Consider the following 25,466-nt stretch of genomic DNA (forward strand, 5'->3'; position numbering starts at 1 on the left):
ATATTGCACGAATCAGAGCCTATTTGTCGTTGGACGATGCAAAAACGCTAATCCAACGCACTTTTTTCTGGACTGCCTAAGAAAACAACTGACAGTTTACAACTTGTCCAAAATGCGGCAGCCAGAGTTTTAAGATGTTTTTAGGATTGATTTTAAGATTATTTTACTTGTATAACTTATAAAGCTATCAATGCTCTCGCACCTTCCTACCTACATGACTGCCTGCCTAAATATGTCCCAAACCGCCCCCTAAGGCCACTGCTGGCCTGCTCGCTTTGCCTAAAAAAATGGCAACTAAAAAATACGGGGAAGCAGCTTTTTTCTTCTACGGGCCGACGGCGTGGAACAAACTCCTACTGTACCTTCGACAGGCAGCCTCTGTAGACATTTTAAAGCACAGCTCAAGACCCACTTCTACACTCTTGCTTTTAATTGATCTTTAAAAATGTTATTCATGTCCTCACTGTATTGCATTACTGCTATTATTTTTAATATTTATGCCTTGTTTTTCTTTTCTTTCTCCATTGCTCTGTAAAGCACTTTGAGCTGCATTTCATGTCATGAAAGGTGCTATACAAATAAAGTTTTATTAATATTATTATTTGGAGACCTGAGCCCTACTGATAAGGATGGCATATGAATACTGAAAGTATTGATACTTGTGAATGCAATTCTGTAATTTACTTTTAAGAATCGATACCCATACTTCAAGAGTTAATTAAAAATTGTTTTGTCATGGAACTGAAATACATTATTAATTATTAGACAACAAAAAAGGAAGTTACCACCAGACACATTGGAAAGAATCAACCAAAAAGCAAAGCAAAATAGAATTCTATTCGGGCCTAGAGAGAGAATACACAGATTATCTGATCTCACGATCTAGAAAGGCTGCCACAGGCAGACCTGCCTTCCGGAGAGGAAAGCTGTGCAGTGTGCATTCACAATACACAAAATTAGGTGGACATCAGAGACACACTTTCCATAGATCACAAACATCCAAAGAGAGTTTTAAAACATGACCAATGACAATATTCCATATCTGCTGGGTGAAGTACAACAGTGAGTGTGCAAACGCAGCAGCAAGATTTGTGAGCTGTTGTCAGCATGACAGAAGGATGTCCACTGAAACACAACCACCCTAAGGACTACCAGTAGACGCCTAAGAGCGAGAAGCGACCTCGGGCGAGGTCGCGTGCACGCATCCGCCTGCTGGGCGAGCTCTGGCATGAGGGGGGGGGGGGTCAGATCAACATGGAATGAATTCTGTACTGCCCATATAAGGAGCATGTCTTGAGTGTACAGGGTTTGATGAAGTCATATCAACATATGGAATGTCAGAACAGGTCAGCTCCCTATATGGAGATCCAAGGGTGGTAGCGAGGACATTCTCTAGTGTAGGGTTTGATGAGGGCCCAGGTAGGGCCGGGCCTACATTTTCGGCACGGCTGCACCAATAACTTTGGGGCAGGCCCGTCTAGAGTTTGAATGGACAGGTATCAGTCAAAAGGGAGACATCGAAGAGGAAGGATGGATGGGGAGGATCAACATATGGAATGTCAGAACCGATGACATATACTGTACTGTACACCCAGCTGCAGTCCCAGACATTTCTCCTAAAGTGTCTCCCTCAAACACGTCCAAAATTGTATATGGTGTTTTCCATATGGACGAGATCAAATACATTTGTTTACATCCAACGGCCTGATGGTAAGCCTGGCACCGAGGCTACTTCAGGAGTGGGTGTACAGATTTGGACCAATCAGATCGTTTTGTAGGCAAACCGGATCTTCTTTCCACACAAACTTGTCAGGGTTGCCAAGTCTGCTTATTTCCCGCTACTTTTGGCTTAAGGCTAATAATTAGTGTAATACATTACCAAAACATTATTTATCGACATAGACATAGGCCTACATAGTATCAGCTTAGTGTTCGCTTATGTGCTAAAAGAGTGACTTTGAGAGTTGTTTCGCCGTTACAATGGAAGTAAATGAGAGCCTATTTTCTTTCCTAATATGTACTATTAAACTGCACAAGCGAAATAATTCATGGAATTTACTAGTTTGCTCATAACAAGGTAAGAAAACCCTCTTTCTGAGGTCCACACATGCTGTATAGCATTATTGACACTGCAAAACCATTTTGACCAGCATTGAAAGCTTGACTAGTAGGATCCTAACCTAGTAACCGTTGCTAACGTGGCATTAGCCAACAACGGGCTTGGGTGGGACTTAGTGAAGAGTCAATTAATCAAATGTGCACAGAGCAATACCTTTAATATGAAAAACTACTGCTACCTCTGTACTATTAAATACACTTGCTGCCATTTGCCTCACAGGTTTTATACCAATGACAGCTATTAACAAATATTGCCATTTGTTCCAAAAAGCTTCAAACAAAGTTATTGTGAGAGCCTCGGATCTCTCAAGGAATTGATCCCGTAGCTGGACCTGACTGACGTGCCATTCTAATGCCGTGCTGTTTATTCCTGTGTGTCAGCCCCAATAACATCACACAGGAAAAAAAAAGAAATAAACTTAATATTCAACGAATAACCGTGTTTTTGGGGAACATGGAGAGGAGCTGTCGGAAAACGTGAACTTGACGCTTATGTAACAACAGCGCCACCCCAATGGTTACATAAATGTGTTCGACATTAGTGGTCATTTGGACCTTACACACCGGCCCCTAATCTCCTTTTCCTCTGGTTTTACTTCCGCCTCTCTTAAAGCAAGTACACGTGCTCATCCTTTCCAGCAAATGGAATCTCTATTCTCCAACGGCTCTTCTCCATCCCCTTGACCTTCAACCTGAGTACCCAGGCAACATCAGTCTTCGGTTTCTCCTAATCTGAGCAGCAGGCAATGCCCTGGTAAGTAGGAGTGTACATGTCACACACATTGATATTTTTTACTGTGTCCTCTTTTCTCACATCCTGGTCATTCGAGTGCAAATAGATCTCCAACACCGTTTTGGACCACTCCTCCTCCTTCAGCCATGGCACTTTCTTTTCATGCTCCTTTGGTGAGTCTACAATGACAAGAGTCAGTTAACTCCTGGTGCCAGCCTTTGTTGAACCCTTTCCTCAAGCCCTGGATCCTTTGCCTATAGCCACTTCAACCTGAACATGAAATGACCAGCATCAAACCAAATATCTTATATATAACCAAACTGGTTAACCAAACAAATGCTACCACCAAAACACTTTAACTACCGTGCACCTCCTCCTAATGCCAAAATACCATGACTAATTTGCCAATCTCCAAAAAAAACAGGAAGTTCACAACCAATCAGAGTTCAAATCACGAGCCCCCATGTTATGACCTGGCTCTTGGGCCATAACAAAGGAGGAAGACACACGGCTGTTTAAAAGTGCACAAATCAATATTTATTTACAACATAAACAAACATATGAATCAAACAAACAATACTAAGGTGTGTTAATCAGTAGATCAGTAGTGTAAGTGAGTGGATGTGTGGTGGGTGTAGTGTGGGGTGTTGAATGGTGCAAAGATGCTGTCTCATGGAAGGAGAGAGAGAGCCTGAGTGTGGCCACACCCAGCCTCTTATAGTGCACCCTGGGAACACTGGCCAGGTCCTCCCAATGCACCCGATTGGCAACTCGGCAGGACCTGTGGAAAACAAGACTAGGCCTACCTAACAAACCACACAGGCCCTAGTAGGCCAAACTACAGGGGGCTGTGACACGGTCATCAGGACCAATACCATCGTCAATTATACAAACACCACCTTCAGTTGTTGTACCAGCATTTTCATTTAAACCTTCATTAGTACAATTTTCATTTGCATAACCCTTGTTTGTGACACCAGTTTCATCATATATCTAGGGTTATCTTCACCACTACCACCTTCATTATTTGCAATCCACATTTTTGCATTAGAAACAGACCACGTCTCTTGTTTTTCCCCCTTCATCATGGGGCATAAAACCCAGCAGACTGGCATGCATATATTTCGCCTCATTACACACCTGGACCATTTCAGTAAGAGCATTTTGTACCTTAATTTTTTCATTATTGACCATGAAACCTTGCAATTCATTTCTCATTTTAGCTGCTATATTAAGTTTGCGCTTTCTTCCCGCTCGCAACCTGTCGCATTTCTCTGCAATCGCTTTTGCAGTCATTTTTACCACTCGTTTCTCAACCCCGCCCGTGGCGTCACAGCTAACAGTGGAGCTCAAGTCCGTCTCCTGGGGCCTGGGCTACCTCATCATGAATAAATATAGTCAGTGAGTCAACGACAGTTCGTAGTTTGCAAACTTTGCACAACAAAGTAAATCACTGGAAGACTGACAAATTGACAATAGTCGACAGGCAACAATAAAAGTCAATTGTCAGTCTGCTTCAGCAAACAAACTGCAGGTTGAAAAGACCCTCAGCTCTGAACTCGGTAGAATCTGCACCTGGCTCGCTGATAACAAACTATCCTTACACCTGGGAAAAACTGAATCCATTCTCTTCGGATCAAATAGTAATCTCAAAAAGGCAGATGGCTTCTTGGTTAGAGTTGGTGACGATATTATCACACGGAAGGATCAAATTACCTACCTAGGTTCCATCCTGGAGGCCAATCTTTCCGGTGATAAGATGGCCACCAACGTAATCAAAAAAGTCAATCAAAGAACAAGATTCCTCTACAGGATCTCCTCACTGGTCGACAAAAACACCTTGAAGACCTTAACAGGAGCCCTCGTACAAGGTTTCTTTGACTATGCATCCACCTCCTGGTACCACAGCACCTCAAAGGCCCTTAAAACAAGGCTCCAGACCTCCCAAAACAAACTGGTCAGGCTCCTACTTGGCCTCACCCCCCGAACCCACCTCACCCCTGCCCACTTTGACAGGCTGGGATGGCTTAGGGTCGACGACAGAGTACAGCATCTTGCAATGGGTCTGGTCCACAAGATTCGATACACCACCAAGATACCCATGTACCTGTCTAAATACTTCCTTAATGTAAACGAAGTCCACACCCACAACACCAGAGGGAGTGCAACAAACCATGTACAACCCAGATTCGGCACAAACAAGGGGCTAAATTCTTTTCGCTCCTATGCGACCAAAATGTGGAACGCCCTACCAACAGTCATTAAGACATGTGAATCCCTTGGCTCCTTCAAAACTGCTCTCAAAGGGCACCTACGGATGGCTGCAATTCGAAACTGGCCTCTGTAAAAGCTGAATTTTTATCTGGATTGTACTATGTTTTTGTATGGACGTGGTGTTGGGTGCCTGCACATATGCACACATGGCATCAACGCATGGTGTTGTGTGCAGGCGCCCTACACTCTGTCTTTGTACTATGGATTGTACTATGTTTTTGTATGGACGTGGTGTTGGGTGCCTGCACATATGCACACATGGCATCAACGCATGGTGTTGTGTGCAGGCGCCCTACACTCTGTCTTTGTACTATGGATTGTACTATGTTTTTGTATGGACGTGGTGTTGGGTGCCTGCACATATGCACACATGGCATCAACGCATGGTGTTGTGTGCAGGCGCCCTACACTCTGTCTTTCGTTTTCTTTTATCCCCCTGTTCCCCTCACTGTATATATATTTTTTTCCCTTTTCGCTTCCTATATGATGAATTCCTGTTCTGTTCTTTAACTACATAGAAGTGTCTATTTGTTTGTCTCTAAATGTTTTGATGAATTGAACAATGTGGACCCTGTTGTAAACAAGTGTAAGGCTTAATTGGGTCGTCCACTCACAGTTAACAGTATTTGTATTGAGTTTGTGCTTGAAATGTACTGTAATTCTGCAAACTGTTAATAAAGATTTCAATCAATCAATCAATCAAACCATGGATTTACGCTCCTAAGTCCTAACCAACTCAAGTTAATGTGCGCACAATCTAAATGGCCATTTTCGTGTAGCTCCACATACCCCTCGTTACGGCTGCAGACAGACGTGTTCCCTCGGCTCGGCGTAACAAAACAGCGGAATCCTCTTCAAACTCCGACAGCAACAGAAGCTCCCCCTGCTTGATATTAGAAATAAACCATAATTAGATAGATTACAGACACTGGATACTTCAGGCAAACATTTCGCTCCACACCATTTCAAATTGTTGACGTACCTGCGGTCAAAGCTGTTTGCCTTTCCGGGTCAATCCTTCCCTCCCCATGCACGTGAACTTGACGCTTGTGTAACAACAGCGCCACCCCAAGGTTACATAAATGTGTTCGACATTAGTGGTCATTTGGCCCTTACAGTTATGCTTTGCACAATCCAGTTATTTGGCAAGGCATATTTTTGTATTGCAATGGGACACAGCTCTTTTTTATTTTATTCTTTTTTATGTTTGCTTGTTTTGTTTCATGTTTGCTTTGGCGATGTAAACGTATGTTTTCTCCTGAATTTAATTTGTGATGCTGACAAGTGAAAAAATAAACACTGAAAACATCGGATTGGAACTATGGTACTTCTTCCCTCTCCAAGAAATGTGTGGTTTCGCCCATCTCTATTTACTGACATACCGGTATATAATACTACTATTCTATAATACTACTGTACTGCTTCAAAAAGTAGATTGTAATTGGACTACATATTTGTGCTATAGATCTATGGTTTTCCAAGCATTCAAATGTTTTCTTTACCTGAAATCCTCTGTATGAGATTCATTATGCATAAATAGTAAGTAGTTTATTGCCTGTTGTGGAAAATCATTTGACTGTGAAGAAAATAAACATCACACTGCTGACAAGGCTAAAGACTGTTAAAGGACGAAAAGAAAAATATAAGAATGAAGAAAAAAGGACGATGCCAAAGACAGATTAATCCATTACATCATTCCAATATATTCACAATATTCCTGTAATAGAGCTGATTGATGCACAATTCCTTGTCTCTACATTCATGCTGATCCAAAATAATGGGCCTCTATAACCGATTGTGAGCTTAAAATCCCAAATGTCATTGGATAAAAAGTTACAAAATTAACAGGATTCCAAGGGAGCTCAAAAATGTCAAGCCACCCTGCCCAATGGACACTGTTGGTTGATAAGGTTTCTGTATAGTCACCCATTCCAAGCCTGTGGGCCAGGCCCACACACTCACATACTCAATACTACAATATAGAAATACTCAGGCAAGTAAAAGTCAGGAATTGAGGATATTGCAAGTGGGCCCCCATAAATAGGTCAAACTATTGATAATATAGCATTAATGTAAAAGAATGAAAGTAAAATAATAGCAATGGCCTTTTCTCTTTATAACCTTGAAAGTGTTATTTTAATTGTGATACCAAATAATTAGAACTTAAAACTATAAGCTATATTATGTTGGTTCCATTGACCCAAGCTAAAACACAATCGATTGATTGAAAATGCACACTGTGAACCCACATGACTATACTTAACTAATGTCCAGTTCAACTAACATTTGTGCAACATTTCAAATTAGCATATAAAAAAATGATGATGTTGCTGTTACATACTGTAGTCGTGTTGTTTCTATGATATTACTTAATTAGGTTAAAACTAAGGCTTGCAATTATATTTCTTTTATTATACTGTACATTGTACGATTGTAGATGATTGTCATTATGTTCAATTCCTTGCCGATCTGACCATTTGCTTGTCTCTGTCAAATAAAGGCTTAAAAATGTCCATAGAATGTCATAAAACAGAAAGAAACAAGAAAAGTGCTACAGAAATGCCACTCTAACCCTGGGTGTCCTAGTTTGGCCATTATAGATTTAAAAAATAGCAAAAAATAGCAGATACAGTAAAGCATAATCTTTTAAATTTTTTCCATTCATTGTCCAACAAGGTTTACAAGTTTTTAACAAATATTCTCTATAGATATTCATGTATGTAGTACTATTTGGCAATATAGGACGGAGTGTCTGAGTCAAGATGACCACTGTTACGTTTCAAAACCAGGTCAAATTATTTTGGCAAGTTTTTAGGAGGGATAGTTTGACCAGATTAGCAATAAAAGCCAATTGCATGACTTTAAGGAACGTTTTAAATATGTGTCCTATATTGTATTATGTGTTCTTGTTTTGTATCCTGTTTTTCTTTGATGTTGCAGGCTTTATGACAAGTCATGTCTAGTCAAGTCACCTGTATTTATATAGCATATTTAAAAACAGCAGAAATTGACCCAAAGTGCTTTTCATTTAGAAATGACATCATAAAAATCTCATAAAATACAGCATAGTAAAAAAAAAAACATAAAAGCAATACCTCATAAAAATACAACATCAAAAGGAACATAAGAGCAGTACAATTTAAACAGAGGTTACAATTACAAGCATTTAATGACTAGATTATGTGTCTGAAATACAGTTGAATGATCTATTTTGATAATAACAGTGAACATTGCATTCCAGTAAAACTCACAGTGAGGAACGGTCTTTGCCCAGAGAACATGTCCACTAAAAGTTCAATGACAGGTCAAATCACTTCACGTCACACAATAATAGGACAGGTTAACCTGACCGGTGGATCCACCTGTACGCTAACTTTGGACTTAACAAACAATCAGTCATTACAAGACAGTATATAAGAGGGGGTATGGGACTCTCATCCTCACATCCTCCTCATCCTCTCCCAATCATGAGAGTGGTTGTCCTCGCCCTGACTGTAGCCCTTGTGGGTAAGTATCATTTTATTCAGTTTTTATTAATAATAGCTCAGATTTATATAGCGCTATTTTAGAAAATGGCATGGAAAAATATATTTTTTAAAAGCATCTTTTTGAAACTTATGTATTCTAATATATATACTATCATCATTTACAGCTTGTCACTCTCGCAACTATGGTAAGTCAACACTTTATCAAACCCAGATCGCAATTTAATACGTTACTTATTGTACAAAGCAAACATAGCATATCTGCATGATAGATATTCAAAGTTCTAATTCAGTTAAAAACTTAAATAATAATTTGAACTAACCCTAACCGAATCATGAAGCAATTATTTGAACTAATATTAACATTGATTAAAAAAAAAAGAGATGTCAATGTGATCTCATTCAGTTAATTTATTCTCCCAGCCCCAGAGTTTCCTACTGGCCAGACCCTGAAGTTCGAGTATGAGGCAATTGTCATGGGAGGTGTGCCCGAGGAAGGTCTGGCAAAAGCTGGAGTAAAAATCACTAGCAGAGTTCTATTCACTGCGTCTGCAACTGAAGGTGGAAACCTCATCATGAAGGTACTGTACGAGCAAGCATGTCTGACAAAGCTCACGTCACACACACACACACACACACACACACACACACACACACACACACACTGACACTGACATAATCTCCATATTGCACTTATCACCCTGTCTGGCAGAAACCTTTCATGTTTGAATCTTTTGTACTTTTAACTTTTTTTGTTTTTCCATAAATTAATGCTATATTTTATACTTGGCAAATAGCAAAGTTAGCCTACCTATCCACAAGCTTACGATATGCGTGAGCATATGCGTTGTGAGCTTATAGATCTGTTCTGAAACATTTCAACTAAATTTAGAATGACATGCCCAAAATAGTAACGCCAAGTTGAAAGTGGTTGGATGTGTCTGTGGGTTTTCAAAAAAAATGTAACCAATGAAAATGATTGGATCTCATTTGGAGCACAGATAAACTTTTTCCCATTTCCTGAAAAGTAAATGCTTTGAACATAGGTTCCCGCAGGTGTATTTAAAACTGATGCGACTCTCTCCCATATGCAGCTTACTAACCCAGCGTTCTTCGAGTATGCTGGTGCCGGGGACAGGCCCGACAGGGTACCTTTTGTTCCAGCGGAAAAACTCACTGCCGCCCTTCGTAAAGAACTCATGACTCCCATCAAGTTTGAGTATGCGAATGGTCTTGTGGGTAAGGTTTTTGCCCCACCTGAGGTCTCCCCTACTGTGTTGAATATCTTCAGAGGAATCCTGAACGTCCTTCACGTTAACATCAAGAGCACTCAGAATGTCTATGAGTTGATGGAGGAGGTAGGAATGAACTGTACATTTCTGTATTTTGTACATCATAAATACATTATGATAATAGTTTAGCTCTTAGGTGTACTTTGCAGTGTCACTCGCTCCAGCCCTGGAAATGGGGGGCTGTAAAGTCCTTTGATACCCATATGTGATTATGGGCTATGCAGATAAACTTGACTTGAATTATATTCTATTACATATTTAAATGTATATATATATGTATATAAATATATATATTTACTTTATTTAGGATGGAATTCATGGTGCGTGCAAGACCCACTACATAGTCAATGAGGACATAAAGTCTGAACGCATCCATCTGACCAAAACCAGGGATCTGAGCAACTGCCAGGAACCCATCGTTAAGGACATTGGTTTGGCTTACATGGAGAAATGTGTTGAGTGTCAAAAGGTAAGACCAATTTATTTTTCTGCCGGATACCGCAAAATATATTACTGTCAGTTCAACAGCATAACCTTAACCATGTGTTATGTCTGTACAGATCACAAAGAACTTGAGGGGAGCAGTATCCTATGAGTATACCATGAAGCCATTAGCTAATTATGGTTTCATGATCATGGAGGCAAAGGTCACTGAAGTACATTCGTTTTCTCCATTCAATGAGATGAACGGAGCTGCTCAGATGATGGCCAAGTATGTTGCAGGACTTGTCTAAGATTAACAAAATGACAATAGACTCAAAATATCAAATATGCTGAAACTATTTTTTATTGCACAGACAAAATCTGACCTTCATTGGGGTTGAGGAAGTGGCAGTCGTGCTGCCAGGTGTGAATAAGTATATTCATCGTGGATCCGTGTTTTATGAGTTTGCTTCTGAGCTTCTCCAGACACCCATTATGCTCGTCAAGATCACAGACGCAAAGAGACAGGTAGAGTGCTGTCATCTTTACATGTATTGTTTTGCTACCTATTGCTTGCTTTATGGCTTTATGACACCATATGACTCTGTCTTCTTGTCTTCTCTAGGCTGTGGAGGTCCTAACTCACCTGGTTAGATACAATGTCCAACAGGTCCATCATGACGCTCCTCTGAAATTTGTGGAGCTTGTTCAGATACTGCGTGAGCTCGAATGGTTTCATCTTGAGGAAATCTGGGCTCAATACAAGGACAAACGAGTTTTCAGGTAAGAAAGCGCTTATAAATTGTATAAAGTATATCTGCTGAGCAAAATGACTTTTACATACCGGTATACCACATATCCAGTTAAAACCAAACAAAATTTGATATTACATAAAATAAATAAATAGAAAATATATGTCTCCATGCAACAATTCTATGATATTGTATTGCTCTTCCCTAGAATATGGTGTTGTTGTTGTTTTTCTTTTTTTTACTCTCTTTTCTTTTAATAAAGCTGTAAAAAAATATATTTCCTCTGTTCTAGGCGTTGGATCCTGGATGCAATCCCTGCTATTGGTGCATCAATTACACTGAGATTCATCGAGGAAAAGTTTCTGAGTGATGAAATCACTCTTGCTGAAACTTTCCCTGCCCTGTTGGCATCGGTGCAAATGGTGACAGCTGACCTGATCTCCATCCCAATATTTCAGGTAGGCTCTCAGTAACCTCATAAAAAGAACAACGTTTTATGCTCTCAATGTAGCGTGGTGTTTATTTAATGATTGAGTTATTTATCTTTATTAGGCTATATGCTTTATGGCATGTTTTTACTTTTGATTTTCTCTTATCTTTTCTCTTAAATGTATAAAGAAATTCGGAACATTGTTAAGAAAGGTGTAATGACAACTGATATTATAATAAATATTAATATTAATATTAATGTTATTTATTATTATTATTGGACAGAAGTACAAAATGAGGTGTTTATAATCCTAGCTCTATGTTGTAATATATATATATTTTCCTATACCCACAGAGACTGGCTTTCAGCGATAAGGTTCAGGCACAGCCAATCTTGCGCGGGGCTGCTATGCTCGGTTATGGAACAATGGTGGCCAAGTTCTGTAATGAGGTGCCCACCTGCTCTGCAGAACTTGTAAAAGTAAGAAATAGTATTTGTCATAATCACATTTTACATAACTAGTGGCCAATGGATTGGAGGATTTAAATGAACTGTCAACTCTCCACAGCCAATCTTCATCCGCCTCGAAGAGGCAATTGTCGGAGAGGACATTGACGAAGTTGTCCTGCTACTGAAGGTTCTTGGCAATGCTGGCCATCGCGCTGGCATTAAAACCGCCACAAAGGTCCTAGGGTTGGGAATGGTTGGAAACTCTCTTTTTCCACAGAGAGTTAAAGTTGAGGCTGTCCTGGCCTTGAGGAACATCGCTAAAAGGGACCCTAAAGGGGTGGGTATTAAATTAAATTTAAATAGATTATTTATTTATTTTGTGTTCATATTCTAACTGCATTTTTTTTGCCATAATCTGTTCTCTGGATGAATTAGGTCCAGGATTTGGTTGTTCAGATCTTCATGGACAAGGCTATGAATGCAGAGCTGCGTATGCTTGCATGCATTGTGCTGTTTGAGACCCGGCCACCAGTGGGTCTGGTGTCTGCCATAGCTAACAGTATGAGATCAGAGCCCAACGTCCAGGTGTCCGGCTTCACCATTTCTCACATGTCGTCCCTGACCCGAAGCACCGCCCCGGACTTAGCTAAAGTGTAAGAGATGTGACATTTCTACATTGTATTTGAAGCCTACGGCTGGGCGATATGGGGAAGAAAATGTATACAACAAAACTATTTATTTTACCTTAATAACCGACGATCATAGAGCCATGTGACGATAATAAAAATAGAGCATAAATAGCAGTTATACAAGCATGTCGATTGGCTATTTTGCTATTAACGTTTTTAAGCATGCATGAAATTACAATATCCTAAATACCAGACGATATTTGATCTCATATCACAATATCAATATATCAATAGGCCTACCGGTATATCAATATATTTTCCAGACCAAATTGGAGATTCATTAAAGTGTATTTTTTTAAATGCTACATAGTATACTGTATATAGTTTATAATCTTACTTACCCTTGGGCCTTTCCTTTCAGTGCTGCTGCCTGCAACATAGGCATGAGGATCATCGGTCACCCACTGTACGGTAGAATGAGCTTCTTCCGTATGAGCAGAGCCAGCTACGTCGATGCCTATTTGAGTGAGTGACAATTCATGCTAATTATGTGAAAAAGTAGAGTGATTAATCTACAAAGCCAAAATGTACTATTTATTCATCTCAAAGGTCAGCCTTCATGATTTGGGGGGATGAACAATTACCTAATGATGAACAGATTTGTGTAATATCACTTGTATACCCATAACACAGCTGACCCAAACACGTTACCGTGGATGAAATGAGCTATGTAAATGTACTTGACTTGTTACAGATCCTTTGACGATGGGTGCTGCCGCCAGTGCCTTTTACATTAACGAAGCTGCGAGCGTTTTGCCTAAAGCTGTTATAGCAAAGGTCCGAACTTACTTGATTGGAGCTGCTACTGACGCCGTTGAGGTAGGCTAATGAGCTTGGTCAAAGCATAAGAAATCTCAAAAAGATGGATGGAAATGAATGAATTCATGTTAATGAGCATTGTCCATTTCTCTCTAAGGTTGGAGTAAGAACCGAGGGTATTCAGGAGGCCCTTCTGAAGGTGCCCGTGTCTGTGAATTCTGATAATATATCCAAGATGAGGCGGGCCATCAAAGCTGTATGTGTCCCTTCCTGAACTGTAAATTATCATGATTGTGGAAAAAACATCTGTCAAAATGTACCATTGTTTCTCTTTTACAAGCTGTCTCATTGGAGGTCCTATCCTGCAAGCGCACCACTGGCTTCAATGTATGTGAAGATTTTCGGCCAGGAAATTGCCTTTGCCAGCCTTGACAAAGGCATTGTTGAGCAGATAATTGCGGTAAGTTCTGTAGCACAATTTATCATCATAACTTTCCAGCTCCATGTAATCATTACCATGCAATGAAACAAGAAATTGACATAAAGAAAATTGCTTACCAACAGTTTATCGAGTCTATCGACGGAAAAGCTATTCGAGAATTTGGAATGAGTGCTTTGATGTACCTCATGGCAGGGGTCTCTCGCCAGTATACCAAGGCACTCCTAATTGCCGAGGTGCGACGCATCTTGCCCACTGCAGTAGGTTTGCCTATGGAGCTCAGTCTGTACACTGCTGCTGTGACTGCTGCGTCTGTTCATGGTAGGTGCAAAGTCATGCAATTCATTAGTAATAAATTGTACTTGCATTTTTACTTCATAACATATCCTTGCATCTTAGAACCATATCAAAGCCAATATCTTGTGTTTATAGTTAAGGCCATCCTGAAACCAGAACCTGACTTCGACAACTTCCAGATTAGTCAACTGCTGACGACTGACATTACAATTGAGGCTGACCTTCAACCAAGGTAGTCCCGTTCAAACGAATATTTCACGTGAATTTGTCATCGCTTTTAGAAATCAGATACTAAAATAAAGTTGCCCTTTTCTCCAGTGCTCGTGTCCATACCTTTGCTGTGATGGGAGTCAACACTGCTATTATCCAGGCTGCTGTGATGGCAAAGACTAAGATGAGCATGATTCTCCCTGCAAATATTGCAGTAATGATTCACATTGCAGATGGCAACTATAAGATTGTTGCCGACCCTGTTGCTGCTCCTGAACATATTGCAGCAGTTAGGTAAAACCTGTCTTTTGCAATTAAATACTAATTAATTATACATATTTGTCATTACAAATCATACAGTGGTTAGTACAACATTATTTAAAACTACCTATTTCATACTGTACCACTAAAGCAATTTTTGTAACTTTCTCTATGTCATGAATGTTTTGATGGCAAATTCATTGGCCTTCAAAACAAAGCATATTGTTAACTTGTTTTGAACATCAGCACAACATACATACTGTAGCCTATACCTATAATTTCTATTAGAATGAGGATTACATAATGCATGAATAATAACAGACTTGTTATTCTTCTCTGATCACTGGCAGCTATGAGACATTTGCTGTTGTAAGGAATGTGGAGGATGTTCCTGCCGAAATAAACGTCCCAATGATTCCTGCCATCTCAAGAGCGCTCATGTCTACGTCTGCTGCCTCTGGAAGCATGGTGGGCTGATTTTAAATTGACTTTCTCACTCATTATACCACCATGAAGAGAAATATGGAATTTTACAGGTCATTATTTTATGCTCTTTTAATTTTCTGTTTCAGGGAGTATCTTCTGAGGTAATTGATGGTGTGCTGAAGCCCATTATCACGGACATTACTCCCATTATTATTGAAAAGGAAATCTGTGAAGAGAGCATGAAGTTTGGATTGAAGGCATGCCTTGAGATTTACTCAGACAGTGCCGAGTTCAGCAGACCCTCCGCTCTGTACAAACTAATCGGAAAGCGTTCCGTTGCACTTGTTGTGAAAGAAGGCAAGAACTGCAGTACACATACAGAACACGTAGTCGCACTCAAATACTGTACAATGTACACATTATTTGGAGAAGAAACATGATTTATATGAGCAATAAATTATTTCTATTTATAGTTGAAGGCCAACACGTCGATAGATGGGAGATGGAGGTTCAGGTTGGAGCAGGGGCTGCAGCGAAGATCATTAAACAGGTCAACATGAGCGAAGAGGACTTGGCTGGGGTTAAACCAGTCGTGCATAAACTCAAGAAAATCCTGATTCCTGGTCTGAATGTCACCATGGGGTCTTCCAGCTCCAGCAGCTCCAGCAGGAACTCTGCTAGAGCTAGCAGCAGCAGCAGCAGCAGATCTTCTAGCTCCAGTTCTCGTCGTTCCACGGTAAAGCACCACGGTCCATTCTACAACTTTTGATTTTATGAATAACAGAGCATGTTCTCCTTCAACACATTGAACTTCATTCCAAACAGGTTGCAGCGCACAAAGGCCCAATTTTCAAGAAAAACCACAAGGTAGGAATTACATGACATTTAGAGGATTGTTCTTCTTTCAAAACGTGAAAACTTCAGTTGTGCAGTGAACATTTCTCCTTCCAATTTTATGTACAGATTATCACATCGAAGGCCACGTCCCAGGCCAGAGTGAGCAGAAGCAGCGCTTCAAGCATTCAGGCCATGTACAAGAAGGTGAGGCTTATTTTACATAACATTTCATTAGGACACTTGTCATAATCAGTCTGTGGATAAACAAACTGTTTTATTTTTTTCCTTCCTTATCCTTAGCTGGGTAGTGCTTTCGATCCCATTGTGACAATTATCATCCGTGCTGTGAGAAGAGACTACAGTATTCAAGGATACCAAATCACTGTTTATGTGGATCAGCCCAATCACGCCTGGAAGATCATTGTGGTACCTTTGTCTCCTGCTGAACAATGGAGGATCTGTGCTACTAGTATGGTGCCCAGCAGGCACCTAATTACTGTAAGAAACCATATTCAATGTTACTGAACAGTTCAATAATCTATCTATAGACATAAAATAAGTTCCTCAACACTTCCTTTGTTCTGCTCAAAGGCCAAATTGTCCTGGGGAGAGGGGCGATGTGGAGAGTTTGATGCCGTGATCACAGCTGAGACCGGTCTGGTTGGAACAAAGCCTGCAATCCGTGCAAGAGTGAACTGGATTGACCTGCCAAGGGCTTTGAAGCGCTACATCAGAATGTATGTCTTTTCATATTTCTGTAATATTACTTGTTTGTTGCTTTAGGCAAGTTTGCTCCATTTATTGCCACCACAAAATAATTTATTGGTAAATATATATTTTGCCTAATCGTCTAAATAATGCTCTCACATATTTCCCACTAGGGCGAGTCAATATGTCCCTGCCCTTGATGTGGTTGGGCTGATTGCAGAGAAGGCAGCAAACACTAAGAAGCAGGTTTCTGTAACCGTGGTTTCAACATCTCCGAAGTCTTTGGATGTTATTTTCAAAACACCAAAGGTATTGGGATATTATTTTACCCTACTTGATTTTATGAATAACGAAACATTGTTGTATTCATAACAACAATTAAGTATGCACCTGCTTCATTGATGATGATTATTGTATTAATTGCAGAGGATAATTGAGAAGGCTATCATTCTCCCCGTTGGCCTGCCACAACCACTGGATGGGTTTGCCGGTCTGACCTTTGAAGACAATATTGTAGACAAAGTCCAGTACTTGTTGGCCATTACTACTGCAGGTAAAACTATCAGCTGATACAACTGCAAAAACATGTTGTTTAAATAATGTAAATGTTTTAACAATATTTTCATCTTGCTTTCAGCTCAGTGCAGCATGGTCAGAGACACACTGACAACATTCAACAACAAGACAATCACAAATCAGATGCCTGTGTCTTGCTACCAAGTTTTGGCTCAGGATTGCACTGACGAAATGAAGTTCATGGTTCTGTTGAAGCAAGATAATGCGTTGGCACGCAAACACATCAATGTCAAAATCGCTGACATGTAAGTACTCAACAGGAAATGTGTTAATTTGTTCAATACATAACGGTGCTAGTTGCTGATGCTGACCATACCTTTCACTTCTAGTGACGTTGACTTGTTTCGCACGGAAGGCAACATTGTGGTAAAGGTTAATGGATTGGAAATTCCCATCGTAAACCTTCCTTACCAACACCCTGCAGGTAGGCCATGTAAATTAAACTGGGTCTAATGCTTTCTCCTACAACCATTTTAGTTACTATTTATTACAATGTGCCAATACTAAATTGTTATATTTGAAAATATACTTGGCAAAATAAAGAATCTTGATTCGGATTACCTGATTATCTGGATTATCTAAAAATGATCTATGCTCTACCAAAAGGTGCAATCCATATAAAAAAGAGAGGTGAAGGAGTCGCTATTTTCGCTCCCAAGTATGGTCTCCCTGAAGTCTACTACGATATGGACACATGGAAGGTGAATATCAATCCTTTTGGGGGTCATTTTTAATTGCACCAAACTACCAAAGCTGGCATATTCAATTAAATGAGTAACTGATCTGTTATTCCTTTTTACCTGTATCATCAGATTAAAGTCGTTGACTGGATGAAGGGACAGACCTGTGGAGTCTGTGGTAAGGCTGATGGAGAAGTCAGACAGGAGTACCGTACCCCTAGTGGACGCCTGACCAAGAACTCAGTTAGCCATGCCCATTCCTGGGTGTTGCCTGCCGAGAGCTGCGCTGATACCACTGGTAAGAGCAGGGGTTTTGTTGTCAGGAAATTTCCAAGCAAATATAAGTGCACATATTACTTGGCTCTTTTACAGCCATCAACATAGCTTTTAATTTAATTATTCATACCTCTCCATTCCAGAATGTCGTCTGAGACACGAGTCCATGTCAATGGAGATGGTGGTCCGTGGCCAGATGTCCAGATGCTACTCTGTTGAGCCTGTGCTTCGTTGTCTGCCCGGCTGCTCCCCAATCAGAACCACTCCCGTCACTGTGGGCTTCCACTGCGTGTCTGTCGGTAAGTGTTAATGAAGGAAGAGCTGCTATATCACTGAGCTGAACACTGCATTACAATGTAATGAGAAAATATACTTACTTATGTTCCACCACCAATTCATTAATTATTACAATGAAATGTGAAAAGTGTGTCTCTGTGTAACTGTGTCTCTTTGCCCCTCCGCAGACAAGGCGCCTCCGACCGACGTCTATGAGAAGAGTGAGGACCTGAGGGAGACCACGGACGCTCATGTCGCCTGTAGCTGCTCGGCTCAGTGTGCTTAGAGCAGCTGTCGCAGTGGAGTGGACTGCCTAGATTTAGGAAACATTTCAACTTGTAAATGTCAATAGTATATTTCAAATTGTAAATGTCAGTACTTAATAAATCATTGTAAGTCACACAAATGTATTATTTGCCTGAAATCCACTGTATGAGATTATGCATTATGCATAACTAGTAAGTAGTTTATTGTAGAGTAGTTTGAAAATCATTTGACTGTGAAAGGCTTTTAGAAAAATGATTCGTTAATTTTGTTTTAATTTGTTCCGTTTAGTTAATAATTTGTGTCAAATTAAATACACAAGAAAATAAACATCACACTGCAGGGCTAAAGACTGCTAAAGGTAGGAAAGACAAAATATAAGAGTGAAGAAAAAAGAAAGACGCTGCAAAAAAGAGAATAATACATAACATCATTCTAATACATTCACAGTATTCCTGTAATAGATTAATGCACAATACATTTAAACTATCCAAAATGTCATTGGATAAAAAAGTGAAAAATTAACAGGATTCCAGGGGAGCTCAAAATTGTCAAGCCACCCTGCCCAATGAACACTGTTTGTTGATAAGGTTTCGGTATAATCAGCCATTCCAAGGCCCGACTCACACCTTTCGATCTAGCATACAACATTGATACATGCTAGATGTATACAAAGGGTGTGATACATCTTGCCCCAACGCATTTCCAATGGAAGTCACATGGTTTGACACAACATTTGCGTTGCATGGCTTTCGGCTGTGTTTCAACTGCCCCCCTCCCCCTCACACAACACAAATGTGTCAAACCATGTATGTGACTCCCATTGGAAATGCATTGCGAGCTTGCATCAGCTATACATCTCTTACAACAAGCATACATCAATCTGTTGCAAAGGTGTGAGTCAGGCCCAAGCCTGTGGGCCAGGCCCACACGGTAGCCTACTCGCATGTTTTAATCAAGTAAAAGTATCAATACTACAATGTAGAAGTCTCAGTTACAAGTAAAAGTCCAGAACATTAATAGAACATTAATACAAAAGTATGAATATTACAAAAAGAATAGCAATGTAATTTTCTCTTTATAACCTTGAAAAATGTGTTGTAACTCGTCCAAAATGCAGCAGCCAGAGTTTTAACTAGAACTAAGATGAGAGAACATATTACTCCAGTTTTGGCATCACTGCACTGGCTTCCGGTTGTTTTTAGGATTGATTTTAACTCTTTGACTGCCTGCCTAAATATGTCCCAAACCGCCCCCTAAGGTCTTCCACTGCTGGCCTGCTCGCGTTGCCAAAAAAAATACAGGGAAGCAGCTTTTTGCTTCTACGGGCCGTCGGCCACTGTACCTTCGTCAGGCAGCCTCTGTAGACATTTTTAAAGCTCAGCTCAAGACCCACTTCTACAACATTGCTTTTAATTGAGTTTTAATATGCACGTTCCTACCCTGCCCTGACTGATTTGCTGCATGTGGTGTTTTTATTTATTTTATGTTCTTATATTCAATTTTGTTCTTTGCCATTGTTTTATCATTTTAACTATGTTTTATTGTATTCTATTTTTGCCCTGTGAAGCACTTTGAGCTACATTTATGTATGAAAGGTGCTATACAAATAAAGTTTATTATTATTGTTGTAGCGACTACTTCTTCCCATCAATTCAAATTAGAAGTATTGCTATGAGGCTGAGCTGTCAGCAGGAACTGTATGACGCGTTTCAATCAAATCCAGAAAGGTTCTTATTGTAGTTAAGGTGATTTATTGACAAATAAACAAGGTCCAAAAATGTACTGAAAATGTTGATAAATGAAAACGTAGGTATACTTATAAACGATTAAACGATAAACGGTCAACAGAAAATATTGAGCCTAGAGCTCACCCCCATTCTCTCACTGAATGCCACTGCCCAGACACACAGCTGACACACACAGCTGACATAAGTACAATGATTAGCAGACACACAGCAGGAGCTCATCAATCAGGTGAGGGCTGTGCGGCACATCGAAAACCCAAGCGTGGGAAAAAATAAACAAATAGAATAAACAACAAACAAAATGTATATTTTGGCTCCTACAATTATTATTATAATTGTGATACCAATTAGAACTTAAAGTAGGCTATACTACGTCGGTTCCATTGACCCAAGCTAAAACCCAATCGATTGATCATCAAAATAAATATTCTCTGAAAATACACTTAGTTAGGTAAAGTTACCTTAAGTTGTGGCAAATCTGGGGGAAAAATGCTTAACACTAGCTTAGTTTTTTCACAGATGTGTTCATAAAGGTGTCTATACAGAAACAATTGTTCCAACCCAACTCCCAAACAGATTTGCCACAACTTAAGGTAACTTTACCTAACTAACTGCGCACCCACGTGACTTATGTCCAGTTCAGAACTAACATTTATTTGCACTACATTTCAAATTAGCATATTAAAAATGTATGAGTGTTACATAGCCTACCGTAGTCGTTATTGATATGATCTATGATATTTATACGTTACTAGACCTGTGACCACTGTAGAGCACCGAGTCGGTAACGATGAAAGTTGGAGATTAGGGATGTCCGATATTGACTTTTTTTTACGGATGTCCGAAATTATCCAACTCCTAATTTCCAATATATGCAGGCTTTTTTCCAGTGGTGATAAAAGTACCGGTAGTCAAATGTTTTACTTAAGTAAAAGTATAAATACTACGTTACAAGTAAATTGAAAATGTACTCAAATGTATAAAAATCAAATAGCAGATCTACAAGCTCACAACGGCTTGGCTTAGGTTCCCCGAAAAATGACATTCACTCAATGTAACAGAATTCAGTAATTCACACAGACACAGTACAACTCAGTTTGTTTGGTTTGTATTAATGTTTCCAGCCCACACCCAAAATCCAGTCCAGTCTCTTTGTACCACAGTATAGCGTCCACAATATTCACATCACTTCCACTGTTGTTCAATACATAAAATGTTATTCCACCCAAAATAAACAAACAAAAGAAATCCCGCGGCCTGTACCGGGGTGATTAACTCAGTCACAGTGTGTGTGTGTGTGTGTGTGTGTGTGTGTGTGTGTGTGAACGCGCGTGTGTGCGCGTGAGAGCGGGGGGGGGGGTACCAGTCAGTGAGAGAGAACTGCAGCTCCGTTGCTGTCTGCTGAACGCCAAGACACGGACAGAGAGAGACGTCCCAAGGTTTGACTTCTCAGTCGCTTCCTCCTCTCCCCGTGGATCCACTTGTAGCTTCAGTTAACTTAGGAAACGCACCGCGCGGACTGTGTAAAACTCGCGTACCGATTGCTCCTAGTCTCCTCTCTCTCACAGGGCCGCGCCATCTTGGCTCTATAGAGCGTAAGGGAACGTGCAGGCGTCGGGCCGTCGGGGGCGTGTCGCTGCGCTGACGCTCGTCTGTGTGTGTACTTGACATGGACATGTGTCATCTCTGGCTCCACCCTCCAATCCAGCACTGCATTAGAATGGTTAAAGGCACAGCCACACACACATAGAACCCCATAGACTATAACCTGACGCTGCCAGATCCAAAAAGCTTGCTACACAAATTTGTTTCACCGCCCTCATCTGGCAGCGTCGGGTTACATAGACTAGGCCCAGGGGGCCGTCACTACTCACTATATACATCTCCCTGTATTACTTTTTTATATGCATACATCGGCCGATAATATCAGGAGGCCGATAATATCGGACATCCCTATTGGAGATCCCATCTGTCTGTGTCCCTTTTATGGAGATTTATGTATGTCTCTTTGTGTCCCTTTATTCCTACTGTATATAGTTCTGTGTCAGGCATGCCCAAATATGGAGTGTTGTGAAACTTGTGATGGCAGAACAGGCCAGCTCCATATATGGAGCCTGGGCAGGGGCCCTGCTAGGAACATTAAAGAGGAATGTGCATGGGGGCGTGGCCCGGTCTCCTGCGGAATGTTTGCACATGTGCAGTGTAAACAGGAACTGCGATGATGGAGTGTTCCAGCAGAGGTGCTAGAGGTGCATGAGAGTTGCTGACCCTGAACTGAAATAATAAAAAGGATATAAAAAATAGAGAATAGTACAATGTTGATTTTGTTTTCGTTCTCGAGTTACATGGATTACAGACGTACGTACTCACACACAGAGACTGGGTGCATTTATAGATATATAGTAGATAATGCTTCATATGTGCATTGTAGATGATTGTCATTTGTCAGTATACAGTACCGGTATATATGTTCAATTCCTTGCCGACCTGATTCCTTGTCTCTGTCAAATAAAGGCAAAAAAATCATACTTGTGTGAACTGAGCGTTGCTCACATGGTGCTCCATGGAAGGAAAGAAACATGCGCAGTTGAGACCAAGGAAGCTGAACGCGGAAGTGTTGGCTGCATATAGCCCATTGCGCATGTTTTTTTCCTTCCATGGAGCACCATGTGAGCAACATGGAGTCCACCGTACGGGAGTCCCCTTAATTTGGGGATTTAGTATTGTGTCAGAGGTGTGGCCCCGTAAAATTTGTTATCTTCTGCCACATCCTAAGTCCCTAAAACACCTCCACCATTACCCCTTACATTATGCATAGGTGGGTTTGGGCGTTACAATGATTAAACCAATCACCATGCCACCTGCCAGACTCAAGCCGAGGCAGCTCCAACTCAGGTCTCACCGTCTCAGAGTCAGCAGCGCATTCTTTTATCAAACAGAATTCGCATTATGTGGTTTCCATTGTCTTATGCATAAGATAGCAAATATAGGGAAAGTGCATCAACACGCCTACAGAAACACCTCCACCCGCAAATATAGGAGTCGGCAAAATGAACAGTGGGTTATGTAAACTTATGTGGCCGCAAGATAACTTTTACACATAGTGGAAGCCCCTAAATGCGTAGGATAAAGCATGGCATAAGATGGAGCCCTAAATGTTTTACTCAATGCTGGCTGTCTGAATACAAAAAAGAAAGAAAAAAATCATTACAATTTTGACATATTATGGCTTATAGCTATGTTTTTTTGTGGCTTTCGCCTTTATTTTATATTTTTTATGGAGGGACAGACAGTAGGCTGACAGGAGATGGGGCGAGAGATGGGGGGGGGGGGAAGACATGCAGTAAAGGCCGTCGGGATCAGGAGTCGAACCCGCGGCACACTGCCAGACTGGATTACCAGCCACGGTGCCTGGACCATTGAGCCATGGCCCAGGCCGCTTATAGCTATTTTAATAAAATAAAATAAATCAAAAGATTTCAAACATTTTAAAAATGTGTAAAACAAAAAAACATAAATTGTGAAGAGTTGTGAGCTTGCAGATTGGCAATTTTTTACTATTCGTCGTCTGATTAAATATTTAGGGCGTAAGTATGTTGCAACATATGAGAGTGGGTCTGAGTCAAGCTGACCACTGTCTCCACCAGGATAATAGCAATTGTGATGTTTGGACAATATATATATATATATATATATATATATATATACACACACACACACACCTATACTATAATACTTTATATTACTCCTACACATTTTGTCCAAACATCACAATCGCTATTATCCTGGTGGAGACCTTTTTCTAGTTTGACTTGGTTTTGAAACTTAATAGTATTAATACTGTTACAGTAACAGTATTAAGTCCCTCACTACTCCATGGAAGGCCATTTTGACCAGATTAGACTAGTAATGAATAAAAACAAGTGTGTTTTCAAAACATGTCAAAAATAGAAGATTTACAGTAAAGCGTTCTTGTAGATATTTTTCCATTTGTTGTCCAACAAGGTTTACAGGTTTGAAGTTGTTAACAAATATTCTCTATGGATATTAGATATTCATGTATGTGGTACTATTTCACAATATCCAATAGGACGGAGTGCCTGAGTCAAGCTGACCGCTGTTAAGTTTCAAAACCAGGTCAAATGATTTTGGCACGTTTTTAGGAGGGATAGTTTGACCAGATTAGCAAAGCCAAATGCAAGGCTTTAAGGAAAGCTTTAAATATGTGTCCTATATTGTATTATGTGTTCTTGTTTTTTTCTTGTTTTTATTCGATGTTTCAGGAATTATGTCAAGTCAAGTCACCTACATTTCTATAGATAATTTAAGAAGCAGCAGAAGTTGACCCAAAGTGCTTTTCATTTAAAAATCCTAAAAACCTAAAAAAAAAAAGAAAGAAAAAAGAATACAGCATAGTAAAAAGAATACATAAAAGCTATATACCTCATACAAATACAACACAACATCAAAAGGAACATAAGAGCAGTACAATTTACACAGAGGTTAAAAACATTCATGACTAGATTATGTGTGAAAGAAAGTTGAATGATCTATTTTGATAATAACAGTAAACATTGCAATTCAGTATAACTCACCTGCATGCCCCTTTGCCATGAACGTTTATTACAAATTGAGTGGGCAAAACCATACCTATATTAAATAGTTTATAGGATCAATATATTGGTAAGTAAACTAATACAGATAACCCATCCAGATAGGAGTATCTTCTTCATATTTATGACACATTGTTATTTTCACCAACAGTATATGTGAATAGGTAACAAAATGTTATAGTTATCGCCATGAAACTTCCCCAGTTGATTACTTTCACGAAGATAATGATATATTTTATTTTACAAGTTTTCTGAAATACATTTCAATATCTAAATTAGGCACTATATAGGAAAATATGAAACAGCTGCTACTGTGGAAGGGTTATCGTATGTTAATTTACTATATTATATTGACCCAGTATAAACAAATAATTATAGATAGGTTTTGCCAACTTAATTCATAATTAAAGTTCCAATTTTGGAGCTCTAGCTCCAAACTAACAGGGTTGA

General features: G+C 40.0%; 1 protein-coding gene across 1 annotated transcript; it reads left to right on the forward strand.

Annotated features, from left to right (window-relative positions):
* Window positions 1-9,160: 9,160 nt before the first annotated feature.
* On the forward strand, window positions 9,161-18,677 carry LOC308319564 (vitellogenin-like; the record flags this gene model as incomplete). The annotated part of the gene is made up of 22 exons (XM_080769668.1): window positions 9,161-9,191; window positions 9,705-9,968; window positions 10,234-10,371; window positions 10,463-10,614; window positions 10,700-10,853; window positions 10,951-11,108; window positions 11,370-11,535; window positions 12,076-12,294; window positions 12,393-12,542; window positions 13,563-13,661; window positions 13,746-13,865; window positions 13,970-14,165; window positions 15,512-15,774; window positions 16,002-16,079; window positions 16,467-16,612; window positions 16,757-16,835; window positions 17,010-17,136; window positions 17,221-17,404; window positions 17,489-17,555; window positions 17,972-18,137; window positions 18,259-18,414; window positions 18,580-18,677. The coding sequence occupies exons 1-22, from the start codon at window positions 9,186-9,188 to the stop codon at window positions 18,675-18,677; spliced, it is 3,186 nt and encodes a 1,061-aa protein (XP_080625794.1). The 5' UTR covers window positions 9,161-9,185.
* Window positions 18,678-25,466: the final 6,789 nt, after the last annotated feature.

The sequence above is a fragment of the Protomyctophum bolini genome (genome assembly GCF_963924005.1).
Source record: "Protomyctophum bolini genome assembly, chromosome: 8".
Classification (NCBI taxonomy): Eukaryota; Metazoa; Chordata; class Actinopteri; order Myctophiformes; family Myctophidae; genus Protomyctophum; species Protomyctophum bolini.